Below are 25,789 nucleotides of genomic sequence, written 5' to 3' on the forward strand. Positions count from 1 at the left end.
TACTCCATTCGGTGGCACAGGTTGTCTTCGGCAGTCTTCGAACTTTATGGCACCCTGTGTTCAGTGGGTAATTTAGTTTTGTTTGTACTGAGGATATGCGATTACTCAGAATCAGTATCATGCAGTCTGATGACCGTAGTGATTGTTTATTTTATCAATTAACCTTCATTTAATATTTTTGTTTAGAATTACAGACGGATGGCGTCACAATCGGATAATCCATCTGAACTCCGGGAAGAATTTACCCTCAAACGACTCGTATCGGAATTTCATGATATTTCAACTCACGCAGTGGTTCAAGTAAGGCTTCTGTATTTGGTCTGATAACTCCAAATATCTTCATCGGACACCGCGTGATGTTTTGATTAACTGTTATAAATACCTTGAAGCTTTAATCAACGAGTTCATTCTAGGAGTTCTATTCATACACATCAAATGAGCGAAAAACCCCTAAATGATAATAATAAGATTAATGTAACAAAAAAAATCGTACTTGATAAGGATGCATCGTTAAAATGCTTTCCGTACTGTCGAACCGATCAGTCTAGTGACGATCACCGCGAGGATCGGACGCAAATTATAAAAGTGGCGGACGGAAATTAGCAAAAGAAAAAAACCGGGTACGACAACAGCGACAACGGGTAGCTCGGAAGAAGAAATGGCGCGCGCGGCAGGGTTTCTATCGCGAAAAGTGGTGTTCCTCCAGCTTCTGCTCGGCTGCGGCTTATTGGTGCAGATCTGCCAGAGTCAAGGGTCAGTCACTGTGGTTTAATATTGATGCACGAAGAAATCTCGCCGGGGGAATTCCCGTGAAGCGAGAATTCCCCGCGTGGAGACACAACTGTTGATTGTGGCTAACGATGATCGTATTTGTATTTGTTTCAATGTGGAGTTCAACGGGGACTTCTATGTTGATGGAATTTCATAGCATAAAAATCCCCCAGCTGATAAACTTTTTTTTTGTTTCTCAATTGATAAACGTGTATACCGTATGTAATGGAATAAACTTATAATCATTCAGTGTTAATTGTTAGAGCGATAAAAAATTGTGATAATCTTTTATTAGTATTTATCGGGATTATATGGATGACTTCTGTTAAGATGTAACTGTTGAGTTGATCATAAGCCAAATGTATTCGGAATGGTTTTTAAATTTATTCGAAAAAGAATTCAGTACTTTTGTTTGCATATTATGTTATTTATGTTACAAGCAAGTGTAACATGTGGTTGGAATACCGTGTGATAATAACCAGTGAAATTCAGTACTACATAATACATGTTCGGATACACTTGCTGTCGAGGAAACTACTGAACACCAGTTTATTACAATACAAGTTATCTGAAAATCAGTTCAACAAATTCTTGTAAAGTCGGATTTACAAGAGGAATATACGTTACCATCTTCGCATCATGTGTAGTAAGCTTTTCGACATGTTATTGGGAATTACCCAAGGAACTGGAAAAGTATGTGGATAGGAAGTATCGTTTCAGCAGCTACGATCGTTCTGGAGTGCGATTTATAGAAAGTAAACGTTCAGGGATTCATTGCAATCGGTACAGTTTGAATCCAGAGCTTAATGATGGTGTTCTTCGTTTCTCATTGGTGAACATTTTGTAAGCAAGAATATCTAGACCAAGTGCGGGAAAACGTGATTGGTGGTTTTTGCTATGTTGATGTTATCAGATTGCAGTAAGTTGTAGTCATTCGTCTCCGGCCGGCTTCTCGGGCTTTGTTTGTTTCGAAGTAGGATTTCGTCTCTCGGGAACATCTGAGGGGTACAAATTAAAAAAATGAATATCGATCGCGTCACGAAAAACGACCAATTTGAACGCTTATTTCTCAGTCATTTCATCATGGATTTACGAGATGTTTTTTCGTAACAATCGGTTTGGATGCACTCTTACAATCTGTTGTAATACAAGACAGATCATATTTGATTTACGCCATTTCATTATGGAAAGACTTACAAACGAACAACGCTTACAAATCATTTAATTTTATTATCAAAATCAATGCACTGTTGAAAATCTATTTTTTCTGTTCTATCGAAAAATTGTGTTTAGCAAATAAGGTACATTTTTAATTGAGCAATTATTCTCTCGTTTTGGGTCAGTGAATTGCGATTTATCGTGCGATTTATCTCATATCTCTTTTTCTCTTAATTATTGTTTCAAGCACCAGAAGACAACATTACACGTGTTTTCGGTGAGGATAGCAGCTCTGAAAAGTAAGATCACGTGGTCGTGGCCAACATTTATATGATATAATCCTGGCAAGGACTGATTTTTATCCCCCAATAATAAAATTAATATTTTGGATAATTTTCCTGTGTTTTGACATAGGACTATGTCTTTGATTTCTATATAGGGGGGTCACTCTACGAAAAATGTAACGATTCATTAAGAGTTTTCAAACGCATATTACGCAAAATCGTTATTGTGATATATGTTATTTTGTATACCATTAGACAGGAAATTTATCCAGCATTTTTTGCTACATACGGACGTTAACTCACATTGTGAGTGGGTATCACGAGTTATTTCTCATTTTTCGAATGAACAGGCATTTATACGAGGGTCGTTCAAAAAATAAGTTTCAGTGCCTCAGAAATTGCGGAAAAATGAGGGTAGGATAAAGGTAGGACAATGATTTTCGTAATCTACGTTTTTTTTCTATTTTTCTACATAATTGTCGTAACGTTCGAGGCATTTTTCATAGCTCGGCACGAGTTTTTCCATTCCGAGTGCGAAGTGCATAGCGTCCAACTTTTTGAAGTTCGATGTAACTGCGTCACGAATTTCTTCAGTGTTATCGAATCATTGACCACCGAACGGCTGTTTCATCACCGTACTATTCTGATGTTTTGGACCGATTAAGAAGTTATGAAGTCAACTTTTGAACCACTGAACCGATTTAGATGATTGATATATCAAATTGATGTTTTCTTTGATTTCTTTTCTTTGAAAAAATATTATAAATAATATATTTAAAAAATATTACATATTATAAATATAATTAAAAATATAATAAAAACGTTAATATAAATTTTGATTTTCGTTTGTGTAATTATTGATTGAGTTAGTTTGAGTTTTTCATAGTTTTCTTGGTTGAAGATAGAGGGCACTATATTTTTTTATATTTTTTCTGAACAGCTGAGGATTTTTAACATAATACAGATCGGACTCGATTACCTAGAATGTTGATTTTTTTTTACTCCGGATAATCGAATTTTCCGGATAATCGAATCATAATGATGATCCGGATAATCGAATCAATAAGTTTATGGGTCTGGGCCTAGGGGCATGGACGAGATCTTGACATAGGACTGTCATTGTGTGTAGTAATTGCTTTTGAATTGATTTTTTTCATTGTTCAAAATTTGTAATTTTTTCTCTTTTGATACATCAAATGGAAGTCCTGAAAAAAAACCGTTTCCTGTATGAACTTCTGCATACACAAAAATACCATTAAAGCCATTACTACCCTTCGACGAAGTCCCCATTCAACGAGAATAAGGAATCGAGGCGGTTCAAGCCACCAAACTGACGCGATCCGAGTCCATCACCGTTCCGCCGTTGGAAGCGGCGGTGTCGCGCACGCAAACCTGTGTTCCACTGATTGCCCGGATTGTTTGAAACATAGGATATGAGCCAATAACAATGTCCGACCGAGCGTTAGCGGGCGACGGACGGCATGCGTTCGCCCGGAGCGTTACGTTTGCCCTTTTAACACGCTGACTGCCACGTCAGTCACCGGTGACTGATAGTATAACATATGATAATAAAGGTAACTAATATAATTATATAAGTATTCCCTTTCGAACAAAAATACCTTTCACTACGATAAGAAACGATGATTCTAATACGTTTAAAAATTTCCATAGAATCACTATAAACCGTGGCACTCAACGTGTTAATTTTTGTTTTGAAATTCGATACAGCGCCACAAAGTTTCTAGCCTGCTACTCTTTTTCTAAGTGGTTGTTTCTATGGCAGTCGTTTTCTGCAGGGATTTATTCCGAGAACCATAGTTCTACATAAAGATCTACATAAATATAAACCTAAGTCAAATTAATTACAGAAATGTACAATGGATAAAAATAGCACTTTTTCCTTCGTTGCTACGTTGTCCGGAACACTTGACCTAGGTTCGAGTATCCTATTGCTATGAGTGTTGTAGTGTTCTCTTGGGAAGTTCGTATAGCTGCTGTAGTGAACAGATCTCATTGGGTACTAAGTTCTGCTTATGTATAGGAAATATTAAGGAGAACGGGCAAATGCATTCGAGGAAATGAAGCAGGCTTCTAAAGAAGACATATATGGGGAACATAATACACACATCGCATCACTCACATTGTGAGCTAATGCCAAATTGTAGGCAAAAATATTGCTCTTTGCGTCGGGGAGGAAAGCGAGTGGTTAGTACAATCGACAAAACATACCATATTTTAAACGTCAAATTGTTTATCTTTTTTGCTATATTTTCTGTTCGTGTTTCAAGCAAAAAATAGCTGGATAAATTTCCTGTCTAATGGTATATAACACACCATATATTGCAATAACGATTTCGAGTGATATGCGTTTGTAAACTCTTAACGAATCGTTACATTTTTCGTAGAGTGACCTCCCTATATAGAAATGAAAGACATAGTCCTATGTCGAAATGTAAAAGAAAATCTCTCGATAAACTTAAATAATCATGATTTGCACTGATTTATTTGTATATTGCAGTGTCGTAGCCAGAAATCGATCAGCGCTCCCTGGGAGGAGGGGTAATGTTTTGAAAATCGAAAAAAAATATTCATCGCCTTCTTACGGCTCATGGACCAAAATACCGTTTTGTTTCATATTCCGAACACTTAAGCTTTCATGGCCATTATACAGTGTTTTATTACTCAAAATGGTACTATTTCGCGAAATTAATTTTATTTTTAGGTACAATAGAGCCTTTTTTCATTTGACTACAATAAAATGGATTTACAAATACATATTTATGGTGAAAAACTAAAAATATGTTTAATCACTTATGTCTCAAATTCCGAACAGCAACAATGCAATTTAAAAAGAAAATCATAACTTTTAAGCCACTGGACTATAGGGGGTCTCCGTAGCCACATTGGTTGCGCGTTCGCTTAGTAAGCGATCGATCGTGAGTTCAAAACTCAGGGCCCTCATTGACCATCTTTGTGTTGTTACAGAATAGCTACGTCCACGCAACAATCATCAGCGATGGAGATCGATCCACGGTCGAATAAAGATCGATTCGTCCATACAACTGCTCTGCTCTGCAAGAAACATCGGGCTGCTGTTTTATAAATAACTCAACAATGATCAACAATTGTCTCCGCTGTCCGGTTCAACTGGATAATGGAAGAATAGATAGAAAACTCTTACGCCTAAATGGCTACTGTGTAAATGTGTACCATATGCAATGGTATAGTAGGGAATAGTCTAACGCCGAAAAAATGGCAACTGTGTAATGTGCTAATTATAGATATGATAAACATGTACACGATTTAAATTCGGCTCTGTTACAGCTAAAATGCTAATGAGCCTAAAATAAACAAAAGGGATAAAAAAGCTACTGGACCGATTAATATGATCAACATATCAAATTAAAGTCAATTAGCTAGTCTTTTTTGGAAAAATGTTATACCCACAAAAAATTGAATTTTGCCTTTGTAATTATTGATTGTAGTTATTTTTTATAGTTTACATGGTTTCGGGACCAAGGGCGCTATATCGGTATCGATACCTGTTAATTATGTTAAAATGAAGTCTATAACCCAAAGAATGTCATGGTTTTGAATATTAAATTACTTATAACATTAAAGTTCAGTAAACTCACATTTAAAAACGAAGTGTTCGTAATTTGAGTCATGTGTAGAAACTTGATTCATATTCCGAACACTAATTTTAATTAAGATTTCTGCTTGTTTTTATTTCATCCATTTCTAGCACTTAACATGCAAATAACAAACAAAGTAGTTGAAAAAAGTACAAAAAAATGAAAATTAACAATACTTGTTTTTACAGAATTTGCCAACGCAATCATTTTATCATTGGTTTTGACTGCCACTTTTCTGCAAATGCCTAATATTGTAAATTATAGGCTGTATCGGTACCTGTAAATTATGTTAAAGTGGAGGCTATTACGCAAAGAATTTCAGGGTTTTGATTATTCATTATTTATATTATTAAAGTTCAGTAAATTTACATTTGAAAATGAAGTGTTCGGAATTTGAACCATTCGTAGAAACTAGATTCATATTGCGAACACTACTTCAATATTAATTTTTATGAAGATTTCTGCATAAATCATCATTTTTTTTCACCCATTTATTGTAGGTTCATACATCCACTTAATATGAAAACAACAAACAAAATAGTAGAAACAACTACAAAAACATGAAAATGAACGATGTTTGTTTTTTTATTGAATTATATCATAATATCATTTTATTTCATCCATCTATTGTAGATTCTTACCATTTCTAGCACTTAACATGAAAACAACTAACAAAATAGTTGAAAAAATTATAAAAAACTGAAAATTAACAATGCTTGTTTTTACAGAATTGGCCAACGCAAACATTTTATCATTTGTTTTGGCTGTCACTTTTTTGCAAATGTTTTATATTAGGTTGTCAAAAAAGTCCTACGGTATTTCCGCGAGGTGTCGTTGTAAGCGCGTAGTTCTAGTTGTAGTCATTGTATCGAGTCATACTATAGCTTGTTGGAAAGGTATTTTTGCGCGCTATAATATAGTCCTTGACAGTGTTTTGTTTGGTTAAGTCGTTCGTGAGTTATAGTGTCGCAAATATGGAGCAAAATAAAGAGAAAATCCGACATATTTTACAGTACTACTATGACAAAGGCAAAAATGCATCTCAAGTTGCCAATCAAATTTGTGCAGTTTATGGAACCGATACAGTTTCCATTTCCACCGCACAACGATGGTTTCAACGTTTTCGTTCTGGAGTAGAGGTCGTCGAAGATGCGCCACGCTCCGGAAGGCCTGTCGTCGAAAATTGCGACAAAATCGCTGAATTAGCCGAGAAAGACCGGCATAGTAGCAGCCGTAGCATCGGCCAAGGGCTGGGGATAAGTCATCAAACCGTTATTAACCATTTGAAAAAGCTTGGATTCACAAAGAAGCTCGATGTATGGGTGCCACACACGTTGACTCAAAAAAACATCTTTGACCGTATCGACGCATGTGAATCGCTTCTGAATAGCAACAAAATCGACCCGTTTCTGAAGCGGATGGTGACTGGCGATGAAAAGTGGGTAGAAGGTAGCATTCATGAAGAAGAGGCCATCTTTGCTAAACAGAGGCCGCATTGTCTTCCATCAGGACAACGCCAGGCCACACACTTCTTTGGTGACGCGCCAGAAGCTCCGGGAGCTCGGATGGGAGGTTCTTTTGCATCCGCCGTATAGTTCGGACCTTGCACCAAGTGACTACCACCTGTTTTTGTCCATGGCGAACGAGCTAGGTAGTCAGAAGTTAGCCACAAAAGAGGCCTGTGAAAATTGGCTATCCGAGTTTTTTTGCCAATAAGGAAGCGAGCTTCTATAACAGGGGTATTATGAAGTTGGCATCTCGTTGGGAAAAAGTCATCGAACAAAACGGCGCATATTTGACTTAAAACAGATGATTGTAACTAATTTAATGAACAAATGAAAATTCAAAAAAAATACCACAGGACTTTTTTGACAGCCTAATATTATAAATTATAGGCTGTATCGACACCTGTAAATGATGTCAAAATGAAGCTTATACTTCAAAGAATCTCTGTGTTTTCCATATTCAATTATTTATAACATAAAAGTTTAGTAAATTTACATTTAAAAATGAAGTGTTCGGAATTTGAGACTGTTAGGAGTATGAGACAAAACGGTATTATTCAAATGGTCAAGTCCATCTACAGGCAAAAGCTTATGCGCGAGCTTATTGGATGCCAAGGAGTGTTCGATGACATTGTTAAGCGAATCAACATTAGGGATGCTATTTTTTGGGTAGCCGAGGTAGCTTGAAACAAGGTACCGGCTGATTCCATTGTCATGTCATGGAAAATGCTCATAGCCCGTTGTCGGTTATAAAAGAATGCATACTTTCATTTCTGAAGAAATTGATTGACCAGGACAATACCATACACGACGAGGATGTGGAGTTTGAGGCCCTGATCGTCGATAGCACAGTCAACATTTTCGACTGCCGAGGATGCGAATGCTTCAGCAGTTTTGAGACTACATCAGGTTGAAGGATGAAGAGTTCGAAAATTGGGATTCAAATGGAACAGTCTTATATGCAATCGAAACGAGTTATTACTTGGGCTGAGGAAGAAGGATTGTCAATGGAAAGACAATTCCTGCTGCGAGAATTGCGTAAAAATATTCTAGAGAAAAATATTAATTTTTAATTTTTGCATTGTGCATATTATGCACATTAGAGTGCCAATGAATACATGAGAAAAAAGTGACCTTCGAATTTTCGAATGGGACCTCCTGTAAAATGTTGATTCCGACAAAAAAATACCATATTCAAAATTTCAGCTCATTCGAACTTTATTTACTAGTGTCGCACAGCCGTCAAAGTTTCGATTTTTTGAAAACCCTAGAATCACCCGAAAGATTATCAAAAATTGAATTTCGGGATTTAGATGACAAAAAAATCGTATGACAGTAATTATCGACGTTTCAAGCAATTTGAAAACATTTAGCATCAACTTTTTTTTTCGAAAACTCCGATTTCCTTTGATTATTTGATTTTCAAAAAACTCAAACTTTGACCGCTTTGCGACACTTCCGATTGAGCTGATATTTGGCTAGGGTGTTTTTTCGAGGTGGTGAATATTTTGTATGGGGTAACTTTTTGAAATGTAGGGGTCGATTATTCCAATACATTCATTGGCACCCTACATATATACACATAGTGGCAGAACGTTAGAACCACTCGATATTTTTTCAGGTTCTAGAGATGTGTAAGAGCTCGTTAGAAATTATGCATATAGTTTGTTTAAATGACTGGCAATATGAACTCTCCTGTGAAGGTCTTCCGACTTTTATGAAGCATTGACCTGTTGGAATACCCAACCATCACGGTGGTTCGGTGCAGAAACACAAGTGAATGATTCAGTAGTACTTCCTTGAACTCCTGTCCTGTCTGTTCATTCGTGTTGGTAGAAAAACTATCCACAAAAGCTCTTTTTGGACAAGTTCTCCCCTGTTTTATTGTACTGTATATTGATTTACAGTGTCTCTCCCTATAAGGAGCTCTTCTGAGTGCCGAGAGAGAAGATCTTTACAAGTAGTTCTCAAATTTTAGTGCAAATTATAATTGACATTTATCGTTCCTCTGCACATACTATTTTTAGTTTTATTTATTAAATAATTAATTTTTTATTTATATCGGCTTTATGATTTCACAAAAAAAAACCGATCTTCAAAATTTCGTGTATCATTCTGTTCGAATTTGCGACTATCACTACGCGGTGAAACAGGGGTTTGAACGGCTACTGAACATTTATTTGACCGTCTTCATCAACTCTATATTAACGACTGGGGTATAGTTTAACAATTTTTTCTCGTTACAATTTTCAATCAGCGTTTGCTGTGATTATGCTATTTTCAGTGGTTCATAGGTTGCTTTAAATGAACTGAGATATTCTACTCTTGTTATATGTTCACAATGAGGTACAATATTAATCTGATTCCTTAACATATGCCGCCCGCCGTTAAAAACTTCGTTTTTAACCTATCTACTCTATTTCATTACTAACGATAGTTAAATTCTTTCAGACTACTTTGTCTCCAACCACGTGACTCTTCGCTTTCTTGTTTACGCCCGAGGTGGTTCATCTGGGCTGTGGTAGTTGACGATCCCGATCGATCAGCTGTTAGCGTCGAATTAACGTTTGTCTGCTCTTCCATAGATTTTCTTCTCGTCGTTGTTGTTTTGTCGCTCATCTGCTTCATTTGATCATCCTGCCTGTTACGTCATCTGTCGATCGAATCGCCTGCGCAGTGGTTGTGGGTCGTAGCGCTTGTGCTCCCGCGTTTGAGCACGGATCCGTCAGTCAGTCATGGTGGGAGAAAAAAAAATTCTTGAGTTTTTTGAAAATTCATTAACAAACTTACTTACAACATCCGGAGGCCCGTGGGCCTCCGGTCGGTGCGCAGTGGAAACACTGCGATGCAAAATACGATGAGCTTCAGAGGTCACCCGCAGCTTCGTTCGCGGCAGGTGGTGTTGACTGGTCGATGGGCAGCACACAAATTTTGGAGATTGCGCGCCTATACTCTCCGTCTTTGGTCTTCACTACGACGACACGGATGTTGCCGTCGTCACCCAGGAATATGTGGGTTACTCTGCCATAACGCCATTTGAGCGGTGGTAATCCGTCGTCCTTCACCAGAACTAAGGTTCCGATGCTGATGTTGTCCTTCTTGCGGGTCCATTTCGTTTTTGGCTGGAGTCCGGAAAGATATTCCGTCGCCCAGCGCTTCCAAAGTCGACGAAGGAACTCTTGAACTTGCTGCCAGCGGTCCAATCTTTCGAAAGGTAGCTCTTCATATGACGGTTCAGCAAGCGCTGCGAGTGGACGATGGATTAGGAAGTGTCCTGGGGTCAGGACTTCGAGGTCATCAGGGTCAGCCGATAACTGGGTGAGGGGTCGAGAGTTCATGCAGCTCTCGATTTGAGCTAGTAGCGTCGTTAGCTGTTCGGCCGTCAGGATAGTGTTTCCGAGGGTGGATTTAAGGTGGGTTTTGAATGACTTGATGGCTGCTTCCCACAGTCCACCAAAGTTCGGGGAACGAGGAGGAATAAACTTAAAATCGATGCCGTCGTCGGCACACGAACGGATGACGTCATTCTGCAACTGCTGGTCACTGAGCTTCTTGACCAATTCTGCCACTTCCCGAGAAGCACCTCGGAAATTTCGTGCATTGTCGCACTCGATAAGCCTTGGTTTTCCTCGACGTGCGATAAATCGTCTGAGAGCAGCAAGGAACGATGCCGTTGAAAGGTCTCCAACGAGTTCGATATGAACTGCCTTGATAGAAAGGCAGACGAATACTGCCACATAACCTTTGATGGGACGCGAATTCCGTTGAGGATAGCGGAAATATATAGGCCCACACAAATCGACACCTGTGCGCAGGAATGGCAACGTGGGAGAAACACGTTCAGTCGGAAGATCGCCCATGATTTGTTGTTGGAGCTTTGGACGACAGCGAAAGCAGTTGATACAGGAATGTACAATCCTGCGCGCGAGATTCCGAGCACGCAAAGGCCAGAATTTCTCCCTGAGATATGCGATTAGTTATTGCGGTCCTGCATGCAGCATTTTCTGGTGGTAGTATCGAGCAACTAGTTCTGAAAACGGGTGTTTTGATGGCAGAATCATAGGATGTTTGCGGGCTGGAGAAACTCTTGCGTGCCGCAGCCGGCCACCAACTCGCAGGATGCCTTCTTCGATAAACGGTGTAAGCGCATTCAGTTTGGACGTTGGTTTCACCTCGCCCGTGTTTTCCAACGAAGTGAATTCTTCTCGAAAGTCTTCTTGTTGTGCAATTCGAACTAGACACTTGCACGCTTCTTCGAGTTCTGCTGCGTTGAGAAGACCTAATCGACGATGTGTACGGTTAGCAGGCTTCGCATTGAATGTAAATCTTCGAACCCACGCAACTAAACGGTGGAGGGCTGTGTACGATGAACGTAGAGCGAATATGGGATTTGGTGGAATTGTTTGGACGGCTAGAGCAACAGATCTTTCTTCGAGGTCTTCTGAAACGAAGTCTGCGTCCGATGTACGTATGAAAGCAGGCCAAAAGCGAGAAGGATTAATTAGCCAGTCGGGTCCGTGCCACCAATTCTGTGTTGATATGAGTTGTTCGGGATCCATTCCCCGAGAAATAATATCTGCAGGATTCTCAGAGCCTGAAACATGAGCCCATAAGCCACCTGCCGTTGCGTGCTGTATCTCCGAGACCCGGTTTGCGATGAAGGTTTTCCAGCGAGACGGAGTACCTGACAACCAATGAAGGACAATTGTTGAGTCCGACCAGAAGAATGCCTTCGTCACGATTGTGATTGCATTCTGCACTTTTTGATACAAGTGTGCGAGGAGCAGTGCTGCCGAAAGCTCCAACCGAGGTAAGCAGACTCGTTTCTGCTTCCGAGAGTCTCCCAGAGGAGCTATTTTAGATTTTGCAGTGAGAAGGTTTACGTAGACTGATCCATCTTCAGCTAGGACACGGAGGTAGATGCACGCACCATATGCCTTTTTCGATGCATCGCAGAATCCATGCATTTCGATCGACACCGGTTTGGCGACTGGTACAACCCATCGAGGAACAAAAAGGTTTCGGAGAGCGTCGAGATTTTTCCGGAATTCGAGCCATCGCTGTTGTAGTTCGTTGTCAAGAGGTTCGTCCCATTGCTTCTGACTTCGCCACAAGTCCTGGAGGTAGATTTTTGCCTGTACGATTACCGGACCGACAAGCCCAAGCGGATCGAATAATTTGGCAGCATCCGACAGCGCGATCCGTTTTGTGATTAAAGCTGTATCGTTCCATTTGGGTACGTCGAAGAGGAATTCATCAGTGGTAGTCTGCCATTTCAATCCTAGCGTTTTTATCGGAGCGGAGGAGGAATCCAAGTCGAAAACTGTTCGTTCGTCACGTAAATCTGCTGGGAAGTGTTCGAGAACTTGTGGACAGTTCGAAGACCATTTTCGGAGACAGAATCCCGCAGACTGAAGCAAATACAACAACTGGGAACACAGCTGCTGGTCTTCCTGGATGTCATCAATGCCGGTTAGTAGGTCGTCCATATAAAAATCTCTGGATATGACTTTGGATGCTTCTGGGTATGTGGCTTCTCCGATTTTAGCGATTTCATGTAAGCACCTGGTTGCCTGATACGGAGCGCAAGAAGTACCGTATGTAACGGTCGTCAGTTGGAAGGTTCGCAGAGGTTCTGACGGAGAACCTCGCCAGAAGATCTTGAGAAGCCGATGGTCGCGCGAAGCAAGTAGGATTTGCCGGTACATCTTCTCAATGTCCGACACAATCGCGTATCTGGGGATCCTAAAACGTAGAGTAAGGGATACCAGATCGTCTTTGATGACGGGACCAATCATCAATCCGTCGTTGAGGGATACTCCGCTGTCTGTAGCACATGAAGCATCGAATACTACCCGTAGTTTGGTAGTCAAGCTGTCAGGTCTGACGACACAGTGATGCGGCATATAATACGATGGAACTTCGGGGTCCAGGTCTTCCGATTCGGCTATCTCCTCCATATGACCTTGCAGATAATACTCCTCGATGAAGTCTGAATAGGCTTTCTTCAATTGTGGATTAGCGTTAAGACGTCGCTCTAAAGCGAGGAAACGTCGTTTGGCGATTTTCTTAGAATTTCCGAGTTTCGAGAGGACGGTCGACCTTTTTGGAAGCTGGGTTATAAATCGTCCCGAATCATTCCGAGTAGTTGTCGCAGCAAAATGTGCTTCGCAAAGCGTTTCTTCTACCGATAAAGTGCTATGAGATTGACACGACTCTAGTTCCCAAAAGCGTAACAACTGCTCTTCAAGTGAATTGATACTGCAGACGTGGACGAAACTAATTGTGGGTGAAGATGATGCGCCAACCTTGCCGGAAACAACCCATCCGAGTACGGTTTTTTGCAGCACCGGTAGATCCGGACCAAGACGAATCTAACCTTCTTCGACGAGTTCGTAGTAGACTTCCATCCCTAGAATCATATCGATAGGTCCAGGTTGATGGAAGGTAGGATCTGCGAGAACGACGTTGACTGGTATATTCCACGCTTGGGTACACAATGCCTTCGCAGGAAGTTCGCGAGTTATGCCCGGTAGTACGTGGAATGAGATATCCGTGAGGAAATTAGAACAATGTGATTTTATGCGAGCGTCAACAGCGTACGAAGAAACGACAATGGCATTTTCCACACCTCCGATTTCTTGATGTGTTTTGATACGTCGTAGTTTCAGTTTCTGCGACAGCTGCTCTGTCATTAAGTTCAGCTGCGACGCAGGATCTAATAAAGCACGAGCCCACACAGCATAGCCGTTGCTATCAGCGATCTCCACCATTGCGGTTTGCAGTAGAACAGTCAGCGGAACAGTACGAACGCTACCGAGGAGAGTAGTCGACACATGGCTGGTTGATGGGTTACAATTTGGCGAAATCACAACGTTTGGTGGTTGCAAAGATTGGGGCGGGGCGGACTGGAGCGGTGCACTTGTACTATTGCGAGTGGACTGAGATTGGTTGGGTGTTGTTGGTGATTTCAGATTCGGAGTGGCATCCGACGAACGAAGTGTGGCATTTTGGTGCAACATAGTATGATGTTTTTGTCCACACACTCTACAGCAACTGGACTGGCATTGTCTAACGAGGTGAGAGGACGAGAAGCAATTTATGCAAACAAATTTTTCTTCACAATTTCGAATCGTTGGGAAACGGGAAGTTTTCGGAAAGTCTCGCAGTGGAAAGGCGAATGCGGCGACTGTGAGCAGAACGGACAACTTTTCGATGAGGAATTAGTGATGACAGCATGGATAAACTTCGGCTTCGGAGACCGAACTGGTTCTGATTTGGGTTGGTCTACGGTACGGGGCTTCGACGACGACAAAGACTGCAGAATAGAACAGTGTCCGCGTAAAAACTCGATAACAATCTCGTATTTTGGTACTTCGGTAGAGTTGTGATATTGTTCCCACTGTTTCAGCGTTGCGCTATCCAAGCGCGCGCAGAGCATATGCCGAGTAAAACACTCCACCCTTCGGTTTTCACATCCATCTTCTGAATCATGTTCAAATTTCTTTCAAATTCATCGATGATATGCGCTAATGATTCATAACTTTCCTTACGCATTTGTTCGATCGAAAGCAAAGACTCAATGTATGTCCGCACAATAAGTTTTTTGTTGTCAAACCTCTTCTCAAGTAGCCCCCAAGCTACTGAGTAATTCACTGCGGTGATTTCAATGGATTCAATCACCGTTTTGCTTCCTTAGAGAGAGAGGAGACCAGGTAAGAAAATTTATCAATCGGTTTCAGTTGAGGGTTGGAATCGATCAGGCTCACAAATGAATCACGAAAGGTAAGCCAATTTGCTAGAGTACCATCGAATGTGGGAAGCTTCACTTCTGGTAACCTTATTCGAGCGAATGATGAATCAGTTACTGTAACTTTGGGTTCCACGCAGATTTGACCTGAAGAAGATGCAGTAGTTTCTGGTTTAAGTTTAGATGCGATAAACCCATACACCGTCATGTAATTTCTCTCGAATTCACTTCGGATTCTTCTATACCCTTCTCATCACATACAGCTGCGGCAGCATCTTCCTCCTGGTACTCGAGCAACTCCATCTGCAATCGATTCGACTGGAAATCAGCAAAGTTTCTCTCCAAACGCTGCATCCATCCATCAAGAAATAATTTATCTCTTCGTTCATCGTAGTTAGTAATCATGGTTAGAAGGTTGTTCATCGTATCAAAGCAAAAACGTTCTTGACAAAGACAGACTACGCAAATTTGGTGCCATCTTGATGGATATGAAATATTACGAAAATCCTCAGAATCGACCGACGAAACTAACTCGCAAACGAAATTCTCGTCAAAATGTTGCACCACCACCACTTCGCCTACGATGAACAAATTTATTCCAATACGCCGAGACTGAGCCCAAACCGGTGTTATAAACTCACTGCTCAATTTACAGTATGGAAGTCGTCACTCGATATTTCAATTTTATTTGATCAGTAAAAATCCACAGCATCCATGCTGCTATCATGCATGCGTACTTACAGTGCGTCTAGAGTCTCGATTTAGTTGTTCCTACCTCCTTTGTCCAGCCCGTCAAAAGCAACCTAAGCCAGCCAGAAGAACGATGACCCAACTCAAGTCATCAATAGCGTTTCCAAGCTAACTCAAGTCAACAATAGTGTTTCCAAGCCAACTCAAGTCAACAATAGCGTTTCCAAGCCAACGAAATAGACGGTGTGCGAAGGGCTCGTACGAATCTAATTTTCACGTAGAAAACTGCCAATTCTATCTCGTAAAAATTTACATTTTTTCCGAACTATGCGGAATCACTTTTAAATTTTCACGTCTTTCGAGAACTTTCACTCGTAGCACTGTGAGTTTTCCACTCAAAAACAGTTCGAGTTTATATTTCGGATCAATTTTACGATTGATTCGAGTGATTTTTTTTTCACGCTTTCACGATCACGATTTAACTGTTCTTTTAAACCGTTCACGAAATATTCACGCGCGTAAGTGATCCGGTTCGAAGGACCAAATTTTATGTTCGAATTTGCGACTATCACTACGCGGTGAAACAGGGGTTTGAACGGCTACTGAACATTTATTTGACCGTCTTCATCAACTCTATATTAACGACTGGGGTATAGTTTAACAATTTTTTCTCGTTACAATTTTCAATCAGCGTTTGCTGTGATTATGCTATTTTCAGTGGTTCATAGGTTGCTTTAAATGAACTGAGATATTCTACTCTTGTTATATGTTCACAATGAGGTACAATATTAATCTGATTCCTTAACACATTCGTTGTTTCTTTTTTTATAATGCGGCTTGTGAAGCTTACGGCCAACCCTACTATATCGCAGCGAAACATTTATAAAGGTGTCAACTCGCTTAGAGGAACTTTCGGGGCTTTGTGGATTTTCCTGGAGACTGGTAGAACGTCGATAGAATAAACTAGGATTAGTTAACATAAATATGGGTCATAAGCCCCAAAATTTCCCAATCGTCATTCATCCAATCCTCAACTGCTTCTTTGTTGATGATTTCAGGTTTGCAGTTATAGGACCGAAAACAATACGTCCAAATAATACGTACACTGTTGCATTTAGTAACTCTTTGCCAAACAACGTCCGTTTAGAGGTAATACTACAGGGAATTAGTAATGGGAACAATGCATACACTAGGAGAGTCAATGTTGCTGTACCCAGAAAGACAGGACGAGCCACAGCCTTCGAGGTTGGAATTTTCTATAAAAATATTAACAGAGATTGAATACCGGACCTTTTTTCAACAGGTAGGTGATATTCCGGATGGCGAATACAGTTTATCGATCAAGAGCGTAGATCAAGCTTTAGGCTTCAGTGAAGAAGTTGATCTTTTATATGAGAACAAGACCACGTCCATATTGCTTCAAACCGACAAACCGGTTTACAATCCCGGTGACATGATGCGATTCCGTGTCGTGGTGATCGATATTGACACCAGACCAGTAAAGAATATTAAAACTGTTCAAGTTAGTCTCACGGATCCAGATGGTATATCTATTAGGCAATGGCCCTTTGCAGCGTTGTACAAAGGAGTATTCGAATCAGCTTTCCAGTTGGCGTCGTCACCTCCTCTGGGGGACTGGACTTTGAATGTAACTGCTGGTCCAAATGTAAGTATGAGAAAAATCCGTGCAAAATAGCTAGCTAAAAATTACCTTGAGCTATGTTTGTGTGATAGAAAAAAGCATTTAGGATGAGGATTAGAGACCAGTAAGATATTTATATTTACGCTTTCAGACGGTGGCGAAAAAAATCGAACTGCGAAAACACGTACTGTCGAAATTTTTTGTTAAGGCTTATCCTTCGAAGGTTCCGCTGGCTGAGGAGAAAACTATTTCAATAAGGGTTGATGCGGGCTACACATTTGGCGAGCCAGTCGACGGTACCGCCAAGGTGGACATTTATCTTGACCCAGATAATAGAAGGCCGGACTTCACGACAACCGTAAACATCACAGGCAGCACGGATGTTGAGTTTAAGCTTAAAAGACCAGTAACAATCGATGACGATGCCCTAGGGTACAAGGATGTCATTTTGAAGGTAGATGTGATGGAAGCATTCTCGAGTAAGTAATTTGAAACGAACGAGAGGAAATATATTAACGTGACTGTTTATTGTTGATTTGATTCATAGATCGTTCGATAAACATTACCGAACTCGTTCCTGTGTTTCTGCGGCCCTACAAAATTACATTAAAAAAATCTACGCCATTGTTCCGACCGGGTTTACCGTTCCCAATAGATTTATCGGTAAATGACCATTATGGTGAACCTGCGGTTGAAGGATCGGAAGTCGAAGTCACGATCCGTTATGAAGGAACAGACTTGGAGGATGAAGTCGAAATTAGAGCGCTCGATCAACGTGGTATGACGAATTTGAAGCTGGAACCACCAGCGAATGCAGAACACTTAGTTATAAAGGTCAGTAATTAATAAATACCAATTTTCCGACAGGTCTCTTATACTCGTCAAAACAAAGCATGGAAAAACAGAGTGCTAAGTCGAAATATTTGAGTGATATATAAAATGCTGTAACTTCGCGAGAAATCAACGCATGAAGATGGAATATACAGCCATTCCATGCCAAACCGATATAGTGGTTCTTAGATTTTCGTCAAATGTGGTAATTTTGTTCTTTATCGCAAAACATTGGAACCGTATTTTTTAATCAATTTTTTCCCCTTTTTCGCAAAAATGTATTTTTCAAAAATTCATAAGTTTTGAACCACTGAACCGATTTAGATTATCGATATATCAAATTAAAGCCAATGAGCTAGCCTTTCATTGAAAAATATTGAAGTTGCAAATGGAATTAATTTTATTTTTGTAATTAATGATTGTATTCGTTTTTATTATTTTCATGGCTTTGAACTAGAGGGCGGCATATTTTTTTCAAATTTTTTTTTGAAATTTCTTGTAATGGTTATCACGATAACACGTATACGCAATAGGCCAAACAATGGATTGAAAGCAACGACAAAACATTTGTTTCAATTTGCTTTCCTACTAGAAAATTATTTGTTTATCCCATTCATAAATTGCTCTAATTGTTTGCAAACATGTTGTTTGTTGCTCTTCTTCCACAGCACAAGCAACGAGTAAAATCTTGAAAACATACCTACTTCATTTGCTATATTGTTCACTTATTTTGCTATCTTCACTGTTTTTGTCATAATAAAAAAAATTGCCTTATAAATTTGCTATCAAATGACATATAGTGTAACATATATGGTAATAACGATTTTGTGTAATATGGATTTGAAATCTCTTAATTTTTCGTTACATTTTTCGTAGAGTGACTCGTAGGGTGCCAATGAAAATGATCATCTCGAATTTCAAAAAGTTACCACATAAAAATGTTCACCGCCTCGAAAGAACACCCTATATCAGCTCAATCCGACTTAAGGGAGAGTGGTGCAAAGCAGTCGAAGATTGAGTTTTTTGAAAATCGAAATATTACCCTTGGAAATCGGGGGTTTCGAAAAGATTTTTTTTGATTTCAAATGTCTTGAAATTGCATGAAACGTCGAGATCTAGTGTCATCTCGAAGAAAAAAAATTTGTCAAAAATCGACACTCTGAATTAGTTTTTTTTTGAATACGAGACGAGGCGAAACGTATGATTTTGAGTGTCAATAAAAATAGTTACCTCGATTTTTCATTCGGAACTTGCTGCGAAATGTTGATTTGCACGATAATATACCCTATGCAAAATATTAAAATATATATAAAATAAAAAAATTCAGCACCTTCTCGTGGAACTTGGGGTGTGAAATAAACCTCACATCGAAGCACCACCGCCACGTCGCGATTCGCCGGAAAACCCTGTTACAAGACCAGTGAATGTGCTTAAGTCTTTCTTATTAAGGCTTAGCAGCTGTTGAGTAATTTTAATACTCGGCGTAATAAATTTTTTCGCCTGTTTAAGTTTTACAGCCATCCAATTGGCTGTCACTTCCCCGTCTTTCCATTTTTCTCAACTCGCTTTTCAACACACAGTCGGAGAGTCCACACAATAGTTCTGGACCAGTGAATGGTGAGTTTGAGCCGTTCCTGGCAAGTTCATCTGCTCGCTCGTTGCCCTCTATACCGCTCTTTGACGGCGCACTTTCTGAACGGAGTAGCTTCACTGTTTTCGCCATCACGGTTAGGCCATCTACACATTACGCAACCGCAACCCGATCTATGTTGGCGATGTCAATCGGATCTCCAACTCAGCTCTGCACATTGAGGCAACTCAAACGTGATAAAATCATTTTCATCCGTCATCATGCATCACACGTCATTACGCTAGCTGAGATGTCTTTTCTTCAATTACCCCAGGAAATCATATGGAAAGCGAATTATTAATAAAACAGTTTGTTTTCAGAAAATCTGTTTTGCTTAGATTTTTCCTTAATTCGAACGAAAAGAAATAAAATCAAAAGCATCAATATATACGTAACTTTTCAACACTCTCATTGATATAAAAACGAGCAGCTTTATAGTACAACATTTGTGTAGAAAATGCTTCCAATTCAGTCCAATATTCAAATCAACTGCATGAAACAGATAATCATCATCACTACAAATTTAGTGATAGCATGAAAAAGACAAGAAAATATAACGTGTTGCTCTTGGGCAGGCGACTTTAATAATATTTCACATAAAACAAAAACAAATGATGAAATTGAAACATTCATGTTGAACATTTTATCGCTAGCGAATTCGAATGTTTGTTAAATTCTCGCAGTAGTGCCGTAATGTTCTCATGTATCACCTCCGACATGATCTCGGTAGTGGTTAAATCAGCATCCATTGAAGCATCACCGGGACTGCGCTCAGCTATGGTTCTGTTCTCTCTCCCTCTATTTCATTCGTAGATCCGGTGTTAATTGAAGATGCATCATTCTAGTGAATCATGTCATGCGGGTCTAGAAGGCAGGAAAGTTGCGAGTTATTTAATGAAACAATGTTTTTACCGGAGTGCTCTCTCGTAATTCACGATCTGATTCATTGTTTTTAAAGTGACCGACTACCCCGAATCCATACATACACACGAATGTATGAAGAGCGACCGCCACAATAACTGCGTCTTGCTCCGTAATATTTTCACCTGAAAACAATAAAACAATATATGAAATTGTATATCAAATGAGTAAAATCCTTACATTTCATTCGTGTTTTTGTAAACTAATTCAATTTTGGAAACAATGTTTGGTATTGCAACTGACAAATACCGAAACTCAACGAACGCAGAAATCGAAATGTCAACATCAATTGAACGAAAAGGTCGCCGACACAAATCGCGCGCGACTCGACATGCTGAGTTGAATCGAAAAAGTTGGTCCGACCAAAGTTGCCAGTTGCCTAATGTGTATGCTCCCATTTGATTACACATGTTCTCAACTTTTTTGACAGATTCGTTAAGTTGCTTTCCAACTTAGGTTGCCTAGTGTATAGATGGCTTTAGAGTTCGGCTGATAGAGCTGTCCAATTTTTCTGCTGACTCGTGGGTTACTATGATTGATGCTGCATGGGTAGTTTCGTCAGTGCGTGTGAAGGTAAACCCATGAAAAATCGGCAATTTATGTCTATTTTTTTAATGCAAACATTACTACGGTGGAGCAGTGGACCGGAACCGTATTACGACAGCACGAGAATCCAGCTGCGGGCCCAGACACTTCAACACACCAACCGCTCACAAACCAAACACGAGCACATCGAGTCCTTTCACTATAATGAGCGAGCGTCAGGTTCGATGTTGTAGGTTTTGGCACAGTCTTCTTCTTCTTGAATGGCGTTAACGTTCCCTGTGGAACTTTTGTCGTCTCAACGTATGCAACGTATGCATTTTTTCATTTATTAATACTTAGTTGAGATTTCTTAAGCCAAATAACACGCCTTGAATGTATTCCGAGGGGCGAGCTCTTGAATACGCGTGACCACAGTGCAAGCCGAAGGAAATTTCTTTGACGAAAAATCCCCCGGCCAGAACGGGAATCGAACCCGAACACCCGGCATGATAATGTGAGATACTAGCCACTTGGCCACGTGTCCACACTTTGGCACAGTCTAATCACCACGAATATGTTCCATTGTTGTAGGTTAAGAGGTAAAATTCCATTCCTGAATGGCCAGCGATTCAAAGTGGCATTACTAAAAAAAACTTCATGTTAATATAAATTACAGGAATTATAATTAATGACATTTCAAAAAAGTGGAACAAATAATCCTTACCAGTTGCGAATCGTTACGGGCAAATGTTTTCAGAAATGGAAAACAAATTTCTAGAATGTCACAGGAGGTTTGTGTTCGAGACACGATCGCATAGTTGGCGTAGGATTTCGTTAGACTGTCTGTTGCATGCTGATTACAAAATTTTCACAATTATGGAAACAGTTATCAATTTTTCTCACCACAAAAAAACTTTATTATTGAGAAAAAATATTTGAAATGGAAAAAGTAATTTTCTTTTATGATTTTTACTTTCTGAACGTGTTTATTCAACCCATTTCCATTTTCACTTCAAATCCAACGGAACACGTTTCTATATGCCTCAATGCAAATTTCAATTGGACTTGGACCCAATGCGATATGTAGAGTATATGGGAAATCACTTTTTCGAATATTTCTTCACTTTTCTAATTTTGAACACAACAAAACAGACAGCTTAAATCGGGCAATCCGTTCTCGAGCGGGAACACACATTGGTTTTTTTTATGAAAATTGAAAAGAATCGTTTTATATCTCAAGTCAGCTTCAACATAACCGCTACCATATACAAATTTACACTTACACTTGTGCTAAACGTTTTACGATGCATGATCAGTCATTGATATGAAATTTCACGAAGCAACCAACATTAATGCTAAAATTTAAATTTTGTTTGTTAGAGCTAATCGTATCACTTACCTTACTTGAAATACAAAAATGCCCCGACTTGCATATATTTGCAATGCTGATTTTCCCAGGCTCCTTGGTTTTGAAGTCTATGTTAGGGAACACAATTCGGTGGCAACAAAAGATCCTCCATCTTGCATGAACGAGTTAAGGCTGATTTAAACGATGCCAGTCAGCGCTCTAGTTGAAGTATCCAGTGAACAGAGAACAGACACTCTGTTCAAGTTACTTGTACCAGTATCGAACAAGTAATTGGCCTCTAACTTGAACAGAGTGTCTGTTCTCTATTCACTGGATACTTCAACTAGAGAGCTGACTGGCATCGTCTAAATCAGCCTTTATTTCCATTTGGATAGAGATTTGAGGCTTTTTAATTGCTCGATAATTAGTTCCAAGACATGTATTATTTATTCAACGTAAAAAGTTATTATGGAGTACCGAATTCGATTGACGTAAAAATCTCATTATGAAGTTACGGAGCAATAAGCGTTTGAATTGGACATCTTTCACGGTGCGATCGATTTTCGTTTTTCAATTTGTAACCCCAATATGTTCCCGAAATACGTAATCCTACGCCAAAAGGTTATTAGTTCTGGATACGTCCTTATGAAAAATATGCCACAATCAAAATTGGTCATCTGATAATGAAAATTGTTATTTTGGGTAGATACGACCTTACGTTAAAAAAACAGGAAGTGGGTTATATCTATGGTATAACCGCAAGGGTGACGTAGGACTATCGTTGATTTAGAGATCATTTGTTTGAAGTTGAATCTAAATCCATTCTGAATGAATGAATAAATGAATATTTGGGGGACTTCGAAAACGAGAGCGTTTCGTTGGATGCACAAGGTTTTATGCATCCAATATAGGGTACGAAAAACCTTGTTCTGAAGAATAATCTTCAGAAGCTTTCCTACTAACTGTACTTGATTGACAAATCACAAACCCAAATGTATTATATGGATATTTTATGGATAGAAAACATTCAAATAAACTCTTTCACATGAATGTATTTTTAAATTCCCAGAGGAACTGGCCGATTATTTTCCGGATCATTCTCGATGCTGAATGGCATCTAAACGGAAAGAATTCCGTGCGTGTATGTGTGTGTAGCGGCTGCTTCGATGGTCACCTTCTCTTCTCCTGAAGGATCGGCTTCTCTGTGCTCCCTCACAGTTTCAAACAAACTGCTTGCGTTTCAGGGCAGATCTCGACCCTTCGCCGTCCAGCATCCTCAGCAACGATGTTGTCTTGTCGATGTCCTCACGAAAAATGAATGTGTCTCACCACCATAATATCGCTTAAGTATGCTTTTTGTGTGTGATTGAATCGAGAGAAGCTGTGGTTTACGATGGCAATTTGGAAGGCAAACTAGAGGGGAATGAAATCTCTGAGCTCGGAACTTTCGGCGAATGAGCAATAATCGATTGCGGGCGCATACAATATTGGATACGGAAATATCCTACTGATGGGGAAGAATAATCTTCTGAAGCTATCCTGTTAATTGCGATTGATTGAAAACCACAAAACCAAATGTATTTGGTCACAGTGTTACATGGATAGAAAACATTCAATTAAACTCTTTCACATGAATATATTTTGGAAATTCCCAAAGGAACTGGCAGATTATTTTCAGTAACGATTAGATATTTCCACATTTTCCTCGATACTGGAAGCCCACCAGTGGTTAATGCCAACTCGATAACCACCTGTTAATAGCCGCGCGTGTATGTGTGTGTAGCGATGTCTTCCCAGGGAACCGTTTGTGGCATCACTCTCCTCCTGATAGATTCCCTTCTGGCCTAGGGTGCATAAACAGGCTCTTGGTGACACCGTTCATCCGCGCTTTCATGATAAATAAAGAGCTTCACCGTAACAGCGACAACATGCTCCAATCGCTGTTCAATTAGAACTGAGTGGATTTCCGAACGCCGCTCGCTTATATACCGATTGGTGATTTCAATAGCCTGTTTTGAAAGCAATTTTAAGACTATTGAAACAAGTTTTTGGATCAAAAAGTAACAAGTATATAACGCGTAGACATTTTATCTTTCGAATGAAGTGTTTATCATACCATTTCGTTCAGTTGTTTAGGAGCTATTAACGCTCAAAATCTCGGTCTCCGGCGTAACGCTTTCGTTTTCGAAACTTTGATTTTACACCCCGGTATAGAAATGAAAGACGTAGTCCTACGTCAAAATCGGTACTATAGCTACTAAAAACTCAAAAAAGCTGCGAAACTAATTTATGTTTCTTAAACAGGCAAAATATCAGTCAGTGGACTATGAAATAATCGAGACAATTGATGGTGCCCTTTCGAAAAGCAAGCAATATATTCGAATCACGCCGAGTTCGAATTTCAGGTAGGTCCAATACCAAATTTATTTGGAAACATTTGAAGATATCTTTCAATTTTTCTAGAGCTGTTGTTGATAAAGTAGTTACATTCGATGTAAGCTGCACAGAAACAATGAGTCACTTCTCATACTTGGTCGTTTCGAGAGGAAGTATCGTTACTGCCAACACCGTGATGGTCAATAAGAAAAAATACACTTTCAGACTAAAACTCACCCCACAGATGTCTCCCAAATCGAGACTAATAGTATATTATGCTAACCAACAGTATCTCATCTTCGACCAATTTGAATTTGAGTTCGAAACGCTGAATAATAAAGTGAGCATCGATAAGTTGATTCAATCTGACCAATTCTTATTGACATAACGAATTTTCTCTAGTTCAAGATGGAGTTGGACCGGGATGAGTATCAACCAGGTGAAGATATTGTGGTGACCGTAGATGCTGAAAGCGATTCATATTATGCGATGCAGGCAATTGATCAGTCAGTTCTTCTCTTGGGTCGTGATGGACATGATTTTACCAGAAATGACATTCTTACCGATCTGGCACTCTATGGAGCTACCAAATCTAACGAGTTTGACCCTTTTCATGTAAGTGGTGTTTGGAATTTTTTCAACATTGATTAGATATTGGGTTGGTTTCTTTGTTTGATAGACGATGGGAATGTTCATGAAAACGACAGCCAGTATAGACATTCG

The 25,789-nt window shown here is 39.7% G+C and overlaps 1 protein-coding gene across 1 annotated transcript in view; it reads left to right on the top strand.

The window, feature by feature from the left end:
• Positions 1 to 526: 526 nt before the first annotated feature.
• Positions 527 to 25,789, top strand: part of LOC129775194 (thioester-containing protein 1 allele R1-like) — a 28,046-nt gene continuing 2,783 nt past the window's right edge. Inside the window, exons 1-9 of the mRNA XM_055779579.1 lie at positions 527 to 753; positions 16,852 to 17,038; positions 17,097 to 17,459; positions 17,587 to 17,914; positions 17,983 to 18,269; positions 24,995 to 25,095; positions 25,154 to 25,406; positions 25,469 to 25,681; positions 25,746 to 25,788. Of these exons, the coding sequence (XP_055635554.1) occupies positions 659 to 753; positions 16,852 to 17,038; positions 17,097 to 17,459; positions 17,587 to 17,914; positions 17,983 to 18,269; positions 24,995 to 25,095; positions 25,154 to 25,406; positions 25,469 to 25,681; positions 25,746 to 25,788 (1,870 nt within the window). The 5' untranslated portion in view covers positions 527 to 658. The remainder of the gene's footprint in view (positions 754 to 16,851; positions 17,039 to 17,096; positions 17,460 to 17,586; positions 17,915 to 17,982; positions 18,270 to 24,994; positions 25,096 to 25,153; positions 25,407 to 25,468; positions 25,682 to 25,745; position 25,789) is intronic.

Source organism: Toxorhynchites rutilus, chromosome 3, assembly GCF_029784135.1.
Source record: "Toxorhynchites rutilus septentrionalis strain SRP chromosome 3, ASM2978413v1, whole genome shotgun sequence".
NCBI lineage: Eukaryota > Metazoa > Arthropoda > Insecta > Diptera > Culicidae > Toxorhynchites > Toxorhynchites rutilus.